The 13,038-nt window shown below is 33.2% G+C and overlaps 1 protein-coding gene across 1 annotated transcript in view; it reads left to right on the top strand.

The window, feature by feature from the left end:
* Window positions 1-13,038, top strand: part of BTBD8 (BTB domain containing 8) — a 48,621-nt gene that overhangs the window by 10,077 nt on the left and 25,506 nt on the right. The window contains exons 3-6 of the mRNA XM_054638582.2: window positions 5,892-6,142; window positions 7,002-7,119; window positions 10,149-10,238; window positions 12,355-12,435. Coding sequence (XP_054494557.2) covers window positions 5,892-6,142; window positions 7,002-7,119; window positions 10,149-10,238; window positions 12,355-12,435 — 540 coding nt within the window. The remainder of the gene's footprint in view (window positions 1-5,891; window positions 6,143-7,001; window positions 7,120-10,148; window positions 10,239-12,354; window positions 12,436-13,038) is intronic.

Here is a 13,038-nt window from a genome sequence, read left to right as displayed (position 1 = left end):
ATAAAAATATTTAAAAATAGAAAAATCAAAAATATAAATAAAATAAAAATAAAAAAATAAAAAGCTTTAAAAATAGAAAAATTAAAAATATAAATGAAATTAGAACATAAAATTTAAAAAATAAAATTAATTAAAAATAAATGAAAAACAAAATAAAAACGGAAAATGATGTAAAGTACAATAAAAGTTGCCGAAAAGGTGGTGCCGTAAAGCGCCACTGTCGTAAAAGGTGCCGTAAAGCGCGACTGTCGTAAAAGGTGCCGTAAAGCAGAACTGTCGTAAAAGGTGCCGTAAAGCGCGACTGTCGTAAAAGGTGCCGTAAAGCGCGACTGTCGTAAAAGGTGCCGTAAAGCGCGACTGTCGTAAAAGGTGCCGTAAAGCGCGACTGTCGTAAAAGGTGCCGTAAAGCAAAACTGTCGTAAAAGGTGCCGTAAAGCGCGACTGTCGTAAAAGGTGCCGTAAAGCAAAACTGTCGTAAAAGGTGCCGTAAAGCGCGACTGTCGTAAAAGGTGCCGTAAAGCAAAACTGTCGTAAAAGGTGCCGTAAAGCGCGACTGTCGTAAAAGGTGCCGTAAAGCGCGACTGTCGTAAAAGGTGCCGTAAAGCAGAACTGTCGTAAAACTGTCGTAAAAGGTGCCGTAAAGCGCGACTGTCGTAAAAGGTGCCGTAAAGCGCGACTGTCGTAAAAGGTGCCGTAAAGCAAAACTGTCGTAAAAGGTGCCGTAAAGCGCGACTGTCGTAAAAGGTGCCGTAAAGCGCGACTGTCGTAAAAGGTGCCGTAAAGCGCGACTGTCGTAAAAGGTGCCGTAAAGCAGAACTGTCGTAAAACTGTCGTAAAAGGTGCCGTAAAGCGCGACTGTCGTAAAAGGTGCCGTAAAGCGCGACTGTCGTAAAAGGTGCCGTAAAGCGCGACTGTCGTAAAAGGTGCCGTAAAGCAAAACTGTCGTAAAAGGTGCCGTAAAGCGCGACTGTCGTAAAAGGTGCCGTAAAGCAAAACTGTCGTAAAAGGTGCCGTAAAGCGCGACTGTCGTAAAACTGCCGTAAAGCGCGACTGTCGTAAAAGGTGCCGTAAAGCGCGACTGTCGTAAAACTGCCGTAAAGCGCGACTGTCGTAAAAGGTGCCGTAAAGCGCGACTGTCGTAAAAGGTGCCGTAAAGCGCGACTGTCGTAAAAGGTGCCGTAAAGCGCGACTGTCGTAAAACTGCCGTAAAGCGCGACTGTCGTAAAAGGTGCCGTAAAGCGCGACTGTCGTAAAAGGTGCCGTAAAGCGCGAATGTCGTAAAACTGCCGTAAAGCAGAACTGTCGTAAAAGGTGCCGTAAAGCAGAACTGTCGTAAAAGGTGCAGTTTTACGACAGTCGCGCTTTACGGCACTAACTTTTATGCAACTTTTATGATACTTTACAGCATTTTACGGATTTTATTTTGTTTTTTATAACTTTTTAATTAATTTTATTTTTTTAATTTAATTTTTATTTAATTTTTATTTTTAATTTTTCTATTTTTAAAGCTTTTTTTATTGTTTTAATTTTATTTTTTATTTAATTTTTAGTTTTAATTTTTTTTTTTTAATAATTTATTTTTTTTTTTTATTTTTATTTCTATCTTAATTTTTAGTTTTGATTTTTTTATTTTTAAAGCATTTATTTTTTTTACTTTTTATTTATTTTTTTTATTTATCTATTTTTAAAGCTTTTTATTTTTTTTTTTTAATTTTTATTTTTTATTTTTCTATTTATAAACCATTAATTTTATTTTTTTAATTTTATTTTTTATTTAATTTTTATTTCTGCTTTACCTATTTTTAAAGCATTTATTTTATTTATTTTTTATTTCATTTTTATTTTGTATTTTTCTATTTTTAAAGCTTTTTTTATTTTTTATTTAATTTTTAGTTTTCATTTTTCTATTTATAAACCATTTATTTTATTTTTTCATTTTATTTTTTATTTAATTTTTATTTTTGCTTTACCTATTTTTAAAGCATTTATTTTATTTATTTTTTATTTCATTTTTATTTTGTATTTTTCTATTTTTAAAGCTTTTTATTTTTTTTAATTTTATTTTTAATTTAATTTTTAGTTTTCATTTTTCTATTTATAAACCATTTATTTTATTTTTTCATTTTATTTTTTATTTAATTTTTATTTTTTATTTTTCTATTTTTAAAGCTTTTTATTTTATTTTTTAATTTTTATTTTTATTTAATTTTTATTTTTAATTTTTTTTATTTTTAAAGCTTTTTTTTATTTTTTTAATTTTATTTTTATTTCATTTTTAGTTTAATTTTTTTTATTTTTAAACTATTTATTTTATTTTTTTCATTTTATTTTTTATTTTATTTTTTGCTTTTTCTATTTTTAAAGCATTTATTTTATTTTTTTAATTTAATTTTTTATTTAATTTTTAGTTTTAATTTTTTTATTTTTAAAGCATTTGTTTTATTTTTTATTTTTTATTTCATTTTTATTTTTGATCTTTCTATTTTTAAAGCTTTTTTTATTTTTTATTTAATTTTTAGTTTTCATTTTTCTATTTATAAACCATTTATTTTATTTTTTCATTTTATTTTTTATTTAATTTTTATTTTTGCTTTACCTATTTTTAAAGCATTTATTTTATTTATTTTTAATTTAATTTTTATTTTTAATTTTTCTATTTTTAAAGCTTTTTATTTTATTTTTTAATTTTTATTTTTATTTAATTTTTATTTTTAATTTTTTTATTTTTAATGCATTTATTTTATTTTTTTAATTTTATTTTTATTTCATTTTTAGTTTAAATTTTTTTATTTTTAAACTATTTATTTTATTTTTTTCATTTTATTTTTTATTTTATTTTTTGCTTTTTCTTTTTTTAAAGCATTTATTTTATTTTTTTAATTCAATTTTTTATTTTATTTTTAGTTTTGATTTTTTTTTTAAAGCATTTCTTTTATTTTTTATTTTTTATTTAATTTTTATTTTTGATCTTTCTATTTTTAAAGCTTTTTTTATTTTTTATTTAATTTTTAGTTTTAATTTTTTTATTTTTAATGCATTTCTTTTATTTTTTAATTTTAATTTTCATTTATTTTTTGTTTTGATTTTTCTATTTTTAAAGCATTTCTTTTATTTTTTTAATTTTTTTTTTCATTTTTAGTTTAAATTTTTTTATTTTTAAACTATTTATTTTATTTTTTTCTTTTTTTTATTTTATTTTTTGCTTTTTCTATTTTTAAAGCATTTATTTTATTTTTTTAATTTAATTTTTTATTTAATTTTTAGTTTTGATTTTTTTATTTTTAAAGCATTTGTTTTATTTTTTAATTTTTATTTAATTTTTATTTTTGATCTTTCTATTTTTAAAGCTTTTTTTTTATTTAATTTTTAGTTTTAATTTTTTTATTTTTAATGCATTTCTTTTATTTTTTAATTTTATTTTTTATTTATTTTTTGTTTTGATTTTTCTATTTTTAAAGCATTTCTTTTATTTTTTTTAATTTTATTTAATTTTTAGTTTTAATTTTTCTATTTTTAAAGCATTTATTTTATTTTTAAATTTTTATTTTATTTTTATTCTTAATTTTTCTATTTTTAAAGCTTTTTATTTTTTTAATTTTCTATTTTATTTAATTTTTTTTATTTTCCCAGTTTTAAATTATTTATTTTATTTTTGTATTTTATTTTTTATTTAACCTTTATTTTTAATTTTTCTATTTATAAATCTTTTTATTTGATTTTATTTGGTGCTTTCCAGACCAACTCAAGCTGGTGATTGTGTTGGTGTTTGAGGGTCTTGCAGTTACCCCAATTAATAGGTAGAGATGATGTTTCAAGGCCACAGTGTTACAGGTAGGGGTTAAACAGTTTTTTAGGGTCTTTCAGGTGATTTTTCAGGGATTTTAAGGGATATTTTAGGGTTTTTTTTGCAGGAGTTTTTTAGGAAATCTCTGGAAATGTTTCGGATACCTTTAGGGCTTTTTAAGGGCTTTTAAAATAATTTTTAGGGTGTTTTAATGACTGTCTTACCCGGGGTGCCCCAGCCAGCCAAGCCCCCCTGTGCCGGCACTGCGGCGCTCCAGCCCAGCCTCCCATCAGCGTCGCCCGTGGTCACTTCCCCTCTCCTGCCGCCGCCGCTGCATGGCGGGCCGAGCCGCGCCTTCCCCCCCGCACCCTCCCGCTTTAGAGCTGCTGGATGGCGTGGCTCCGCCGCCTCCTGCAACCGTGGGCATCCCGGCGTTCCCTTCCACGGCCGCAGCCCCGTTCCCGTTCCCACAGCTCCGCCGCCTCCCGCACCCCCGGCCCGCCTGCCACCATGATGACTGCCTGCACTGCTGTAGTGACGGAACCCACGCATGCGCAGTTGCTACAACCCCAGCACCAGTGGTATCACTCCGCGCCAACTCATCGAACCACAGCGCTGCTTCCAGGATCAGCCGCACGCATGCGCAGTTCTATCTCCACGGCCCCGCCGCCACCCCCCAGTTTTGGTACAGCCCGGTCCCGGTTGCGAGGCGCTGCGTGCCGCTGTCCAGCCACAGCCGGCATCCATGTGCCCTGTCACACCACTTCTGCCGCCACTGCGTCTGTACACGGCACCACAGCAGGTGAAAACTGCAGCGCCTTGCATGTATCCTTCCGCATCTCCCCTTCTGCCGGGCACCGAGAGATCCCTCCGCAGCGCGTAACCGTGCACAACCGATACCTGGTGTGCCTCTGCGTTTTCGCCTTCCACACTCCTAGCACCGACTGGGACTACTTTGTGTCACGATTCATCTGCACAGCCACATCCATGCACACAAACCGTGCGATGAGGAGGAGGAGGAGGAGGTTGGAATATGACAGCTGCTTTAATAAATACAGGACAGACAGAGAATTATTTTGCCCCCGCAAATGCCAGCCCTTTGATCCCAACACAAAAGAATTTCGAAAAAGAACTGTTCCCAAATAGCTCCAGAGTCCCCTCAGTGTTTGGGACAGATTTCTCGACCCAAAATTAGACAGTAAACCCTGAAAATTCGGCAGCATTAATGCCAAAATTAGAAAACTCACAAAAATCTTTTGATAATTTTCACCTAACAGACTGGTGTGAAAAATGCCAATCACTTGCTTTTAAAATTTTTGAAAGTTTAATAGTAATAAAATGGTTATAAAAATAGTAATACAATTAGAGTAATAATAATTTGGACAATTTGAATTAGGACAATATGAGACAACAAAAACAAAGAGTTACGGATGTCCGGGTACCTTTTTCTGGGCAGCATGAGCCCGAAAAAGGACCCCCGTTAACAAAGGATTAACCTTTAAAAGCAATAGCCTGTTGCATAGTCATACACTTCATACATGATGCATCAATTCCATTCAAATACAGGATTCTGTCTGGTCATCATCCACTTCTTTCTTCTAATCCTAACAGCGCCTTGGAGGCAGGAAGAAGTTTGTTTCTTCTGATAAGAGGGCAATAAATTCTTTTTCTCTGAAAGATCTAGATCCTGAGCCAAAAATAAGTTGGTGAAACAGATGGGAAAGTGGGAAGCTGGAATTACTAGATAGGCAAAGTGAAAGTTCTTGGGTAATCTTAACTGCAAATTTTTGTGCTTTAAGTGCTTCCTTTGAAATTAAAATTTATTTCTCCAATTCATTTCTATCTCTATACCTTTTTTATAATTTTTTTGCTATAATCTTGATGTTAGATGGTTTTGGTATTTTGTGGTGCTTGTTTATGCTTTTCAAGCATTTGCAGAAATGAGTTTTCCAGAGATACATTTTTAGAAAGGTTGGGTTTTTTAAGCACAAGAGAGTCCAACTCTTTGTTTTCTGGTCATGAATTTTGTTAGATTAAAAAATGTAATTTTTTATTTGTTTTCTTCAATTGAAAAATCATGAGATTAAAAATTAGTGTCATATTCTAGGATTCTATATTCATCTGATATAAATCTTAAAGAAATTGAGGAGCTGTTTATGACGATAATACAAGAAAGCAACACTACTACTCTTCACAACACTCAAAAAAATGTAAATTGTCTTGGACAAAGCAAAAGAACACCAGTTGATCAGAATACTCCAAGTGGAGCTGTGCAGAAAGGAGTTCCTGGTTTGGTTGGTATTGAGGAAGAAATTCCAGAAGCTGTGATTGATGCAGAAAGCAACAAAGCTGCTGCAGGTAGGTTTGGAATTGCACTTTTTTCTCTTTTTGTCTTTTAAATAATTGTTCAAATACTTCTACAGTTGTAAAAATGCAGGCAAAATTAAAACTATTACAGCACAGCTGGATATTCTTTTCTATGGCCCACCTCATGATCTCACACTTTGAAGAACTGAATTGCTGCAGAAGTTAAGCAGGCACAGTTCCCAGCCTGTGTGTAGTGTAATAAATCTGGAATTGCCAGGCATCAGGCATGGTCATCACCATGTCCTGTCTTTTCCCTGGAATACAGTGAGCTCCACTCTTCACCATGTGGGACTTCCACACAGCAGAGTATCTCCCTTGTTTTCCTTTCCTAGCAAATTGCACCGGTTCCACTGCTGTTTTAGGAGGGTTCTGGAACCTTTCAGAATCTTCCATATTACAGCTCTGAATGAAATCATACAAGGAAGTGTTTAACTGCATCTTCCCCAGAGGTGCTGGCTGCTGCAGCTGTGTCAGTGCCAGGGCTCAAGCAGCACATCTGTTCAGGTGGGACCTGTGGCACTGCATCTCCCCAGACTTCCTCAGGGGCTGCTCTTCTTCAATGCAGAGGTGCCAGACCTCTGCAGAAAAGAATGAACTGGGTGCATGATTTTATGAAAGAGTAACTGTAGCTCTTCTGTAGATACCAAATAGGGAGCATTGGTCAAGTTTCTGATAAGTCAAAATAAGAAGTAAAAGGCGATGTTTGGAGAACCTTTCAGGGAAAAGCTTGAATATGCAATAAGAAAAAATTTAATTATGTCAGATTCTTTTCAAATGTTTTGTCTGTGCACTGTCAATAGTCTCTCGTACACCTGACCAAGTGAAAACAGCTTTTTCTCCCTATATGCAGGTAATTCCAAAGTAGAAACTGCATCTGTGTTAGGAGAAGACTTATTGATGCTCTACAAGAAGTGCTGTTGCCCAGATATTAATATTTGCGTAGAAGGCAAAAATTTTCAAGCTCACAGGTACATAAGTATTTACAGTAAAAAGTTTTTCAATCAATAACCATCTGGTATAAAATGCCGCTGTTACTGTTATCTAAAAGAAGCTTTTGCTGGTGCTGTTCTGTAGCTGTGAACTGTTACAGGTTTTAGGTCTTATGTGTGGAGTGGCTGTACTTTGATATTAATGAATATAATTTATCATCAACTGCCACTATTTTGAAAACAACTGTGCTTTTAGCAGTTTTAAGATTGCTACTGTAATCTCATATATTGAGTAAATACTTATGGAAATACTTGTAGATTTTTTTCCTAACTATATATATATATATATATATATATATACATATATATATGAGTAACAAAATAATTTTAAAAAACTGTGATCTGCAAAAAAATCTACTAATAAACTATTCAGTTACTAACACTGAATAAAATTTCCATATAGGCAGAAAATTTCTGGAGCAGTAATTTTTGTTCTGGCTCTTGAGAATCTGTGCATACAAGATCTGGTTTTACTTTCATTACTTCAGTTATGTAGATGTAAAGATTGTCAGGAGCCTTTCCTAGATTGAAAGTCCAAGACCGTTTAAGAACTTTGGTTTATTGTACTCCTGTGGCTTGGGAAAGCAAATTAAAGTGTCAGTACCATTCTCTGTAGCTTTGATATGTCTGTTTACATTTGAGATAGCAAACTAGACAGCCTGTATTTTGTTCCCTTTGAGTATATAAAGTAACTGAGAGAGACTATAAAACCCCTCCATTACTTTTAGTACTTTCTCAACACAAAACTGGAGGGACAGTTTGTTACTGACATTACAGTATCTTTAGAGAAGGTATATCACAATTGTGTGGGTATTTGGATATATGCTACATTTTCAGAATGAAGTGTAGGAAAGAATGTTTGTTTCTTCTGGTCTACATAATATGTTCTCAGATACGTAAGTTTGAAAAACAAATGCTTTAATGCAGAAAAAATACTGCAACAAAGAGCTTCTATCAGCAGAGCTTTAATTTAGGCCACTTACTGCCTGGAGCTATGTATCTAGTTTAACTAGCATCAAAAGATACAGCAGTAAATCATAGAGAAAACAAGGATGTTCTGAAACAGGCCCAGGACTTGAGCTCGTTTTAGCACTGGGTCATGTGAACAGTAGGAGCTAATAAGGGCAATGGGACTTTCATTGTGGTGAAAGCACCACAATGATTTGCTTACTGTAAGGGGTTTTTTTTAAGTTCTCAACCAGGAGACAGGCTAGGCCCCCAGAGTTCCCCACCACTTGTGTCAGTATTCCTTACCTTCTCATGAAGTCCTGTGAACTTCCAATAGACTTCAGTGTTGCTGGTTTATGTCTTCCTAGTGTTGCATTCTTACAGAGCTCTGCATGAAACAAGTCAGATTTGGTTGGTAATAAAACTGGCACCAACCATCACTGTAGGAAAGCACAGAGAAATTTATTTCAAAATAATTTAGTATCTCCATATACTTTATATGCTGATAAAATTTAAATTTAGGTACTGCATATTCGTCCATATTCTGCTGAATACCTGTCTTACTTAAAATGAGTCTTTGAAATACCCATTCTAACTATGCCCTTGAAGATGATTGATCACTGTTCATTACTAAAATTTATTTCTAAATGTAATAAAACTGGATATTTTAATGTAATAAAAAACTAGAGATAAGTGTATTCCGTATCTCTATGATACTGTGTTACTGAATCTTATTAAAAAAGATGGTGTGTGCACCCAGAATTACATGCACTTCAGGTTAGGATGTAATACCCAATTTCATGTCGATGTATTTCACTAAGATATGAAGCGTTCAGTAAAAGCTTTGTTTTATTATTTTTACTGGATGACTCACAGGAGGAATGTGCAAGAAGTTTCTAATTTAAAGTACTGAGACTTCTGAAGCAGGAGGAGGGAGGAGAGATGAGAGAATACAGAATATAGAATGACTGTAAAAGAGACCATAAATAGTGTTCTTCATGCTTCTTCCTACGCAAAATGAGAGCACTCAGAAACATTTTAGGAGACAAATACATGTAACAGAAAGGATTCTCAAGCCTAGTATAACATTTTGCTTTTTCTGCCACAGGAAATACGTGACATAAGCTAATTTTAGAAATAATAGGAGGCTTACAAAGTGTAATGAAAAAATTCTATGTATGAGAATATTATCTGTGGCTGTGGTAAGCCAGATAAGATACATAAAGGCTAACACTGTAACTGGTGTGGATCTGGGAAACTGAAATCACAAAGCAGTTTTCATCCACTATCTTGTCTTCCTCTCTGCCACTACACTTCCACCTGAAGAGTCCTGTTGAAAAGGTCTTCTTAGCTGATATTTTGAAGACTGATACTGATAGAGATGCTGAGCTCCACAGACTGCAGCTCTGGGGTTTCTTTATTCTCTTTTATGGATGTAGTAGTAAACTGAATTAGCCCCGTTATGGCCAGTTATGTGCTTTTTAAATATAGAAGGGCAGTAAGTGTAAACAGAAGTAGCTGACAGCCCTTGTTGTAAAAACACATCTTATTGTCCCAGCATGTGCTAATAGCAAGTTTTGTTTGACTTTTGGTGGGTAGAAAATTCTGAATATATGACATTTCATACTTGTCATTTTGATAAATCCACATTTTGCAATATAAGAAGAATTTAAGATGTTCAGTATATAATTACTTATAATGGGACTGTAAAAACTATTTATTTACTTTATTTAATAACTGTTATTTACTCTAATTTGGTAAATAAAGCAGGAGAAATAAATGTGAAATTTTATATAAAAGGAAGATGCTTGTGGTAATAGATTTCCTCTGTGTGAATCTCAAAGTCAAACTGAAAACAAGCTTTAACTGAAAAATTTATAGAGTACTGTTTGGTTTTTCTGTAGCATATTTTGAAATTCCAAATGTACTGGGAGAAAAGGCATGCAGTGCACAGCTGACACCTTAATGCATAAAGGGCAAAGATTTAAGTCAATGTTATCAAAGAGTCTCATCATGAATATTTGTATGTAGTGGAATAATGTTTACTTTTTCTCTCTCAGGGCCATTTTATGTGCCAGATCTAGTTACTTTGCTGCTATGCTGAGTGGAAGTTGGGCTGAGAGCTCTCAAGAGCACATCACTCTTCAAGGGTAAGTGTTGTCTCTGCAAGTCGTGTGGGAGCAAAGGTAGGCAATTTACAATCACTGCAAATATGTAACAACTGTGCTGTGAACAGAGCGCTGAAGATTAATATGCCTTGACACTTTTCTCCAGCCTGATACATTTCCTGAGTACTGTTTTGACTTCAGGATGAAACTCTGTGTGTAGTGTATTTGTTAATATTGTCAGATGATTCAGAAAAGTCTTTTTCATCAGCAGAAGGGCACTAATCCTTTTGTGTAGAGTATGTTTTAATATTCACAATCTTCTCAAAAATTCTTTTCTTTCACGTCTTGTTGTACATGTCATGAAATGTGAGTGTCTGAACAATGTATTTTCCTACTTATTTGTACAATAAGTATATTTACAATGTAAAGATAAATAACATTTCCTATATAGTGTTTAATTATGATATTTCAGCAGCATACACTAAAGCAATTTTATATAGTGGGCTTGTTCACCACGGCTTTCTGCATGAGAATAATGGAGCTGTCACTGTAGGATGAATACTTAAGACTTCATAGATAAGCTGGGGACTGTTCTTTTCAGTAGTTAGGTTAGAGCTCTTTTCAGTATCAGAAAACTCTATTGAAATACATTCAATTTCCTTTAAAAGCAGAGGAGTACTGATCCATGTACATGTTAGCTTTTGTTTCCAGGCATGATGTTGGTTGACTCAGTTTTCTTCAGAAAGAACTGTGTACCTTACAGTGCTGCAAAATGTAACTGCTTTGTGTTAATATAAAATTTCTTGGCCAAGTGATACTTTCTTAAATGTTCATTTTAGTTTCCTGGCAGTGTAATAATGCTGCTGCAACATCATAAAGGTTATGTGTTGATTTGGTTATAATTCCAAATCCTTATAAAGCAATATATTTGCAATTTAATTTATTCCTTCGTTTTTATGGTTTTTAGAGGCTGATAGTCACCCATTACTCTGGTGTTTACACTTATCTCTCTGTAATTGATTTCTCTGTGGTTAAGAAATTAAGAAATGCCTCTACTTATTTTTCAGTAGAGGCATTCTCTGGAGAAGTACTGAACCCTTATATGAGACTGTTCTCATGCCAATGTCTCATAATTTCTGTTATTATGAGTCATATGCATAATTTTACCTTTTCCAGTTCACTTTTCTGCTTAGTGCTGTTTTCTACAACATTTATAAATGAAGTACATATGGCTTACTCTGAAATAATGAAAATTCTGCTTAAGGTAACAGCTGTCAAGGCTGTGGGGAAACTCCTCCTCGCTGCCTTTATGGCTGTTGTGTGTGCTGCTATACAGGGAGACAGCTGTGCTGATTTGGCTTTTTTGCATTTGCAGCACTGGGTTCTTTTCCTTTTGCTTTTAGTCACCCATGTCAATTGCTTCAACGTGTCTGACGTTTTAAAGGGTCCTAGCTCTGCATGAATATTCCATTTACACCAATGCACACAGCACTTGTGGGTCCTGAAGACTCCACACAAAGATGTACGTGCACAAGTACAAGAAAGTGTTGTTCAGATCGTGTCCATCACTGAGGCATTCTGTGCCCTTCTGCATTAAGGTGCTGGGACTGTGAAAGGATGCAAACACTGCTGTGTAGGTCTGCCAGCTTTCTTAATCTGAATAAACACTAAATATTCCGAGGAACATTTCTACTTTGTATTGTAATAAAACTACTAAATATATATTTTAGTGTGGCATGAACAAAAATATATCATAAAATAAAGAGAGTAATTAATGACAATAAAACAATTTTAAAATATATAATTACTTAATAGTTGACTTACTGCTGGTAAAGAGCTTGGCAATGATGAAAAAATCCTTCTCTATTATCAGTGTAAATAATATAGTTAGTATTGGTCTGCTTATTGCTTATTTTTAAAGATCTGAAGAAAGTTTCAGCAAATCTATTGAGTAGCTAAATTCACCCCAAGTGTAGTCCATTTAGATACTTCTGTATTGCAAAATCTTATTGCTTTAATTTTATCAGATCATTTGCCTTCCATTCACAGAGCAGCTGGATGATGTATCAGCTTTTTTGCCAACTTCCTTTGGCTAAGAAATGCAATGCATTTTATTATGGGCATGTCTTTATTTGTATTTTTTCACTCTTTTTTGCAGCATAAGCCATGCAGAAATGAATGTCGTCTTGCATTCTATATATGGAGCTATTTTGGACTTCCCAGACAAAGTTGATGTTGGGTACATGTCAAATTTTATTATTCTTTTTTAATTTTAGTTTGTGCTTGTTTGATTGTTCTGTATTTTCTCAGTTAAAAATCAAAAGGAAGACTCAAAAAATAAAAAAGCTGTTGAAGAAATCTTATTTATTTGACAGGTACTGGAAAAGGTATGCCAGCTGGTTTTGGAATACTCTATGAGGAGAGTGAAAAACAGGATGATGTTTTATACCAAAATAATTCCCAATTGGCCTGTACCTTCCTTTTAGTTTTCAGACAATATATATACAATGTGTGATAGTATATAATAGGTAATATTTTTAATTTATTTTTGAATAAAAAATAAATAAATTTTAAATTTTCATCACTCAAGGTGATGAAAAGGTGAATTAGTCTTAGATCCATGAAGGATGACATATAGGAACTAATGTAAATGTTGGCATTTTCTTCTGGGATCATTTTTAAGCACAGTTTTATACATAATCCTGTATTAGTGAAGTAAAATCTGAAATTTGTGAATTATTCTCTGTAACCATTTATATAGTAGGTGATGAACTCTTGCCACTAAACATTAAAATGCTACCATTTCCTAAAAATATGGAATTGTTTATAATGTGTCCCAATA

The sequence above is a fragment of the Agelaius phoeniceus genome, chromosome 8, assembly GCF_051311805.1.
Source record: "Agelaius phoeniceus isolate bAgePho1 chromosome 8, bAgePho1.hap1, whole genome shotgun sequence".
In the NCBI taxonomy this organism is placed as follows: Eukaryota; Metazoa; Chordata; class Aves; order Passeriformes; family Icteridae; genus Agelaius; species Agelaius phoeniceus.
This window is presented reverse-complemented; position numbering and strand designations above follow the sequence as displayed.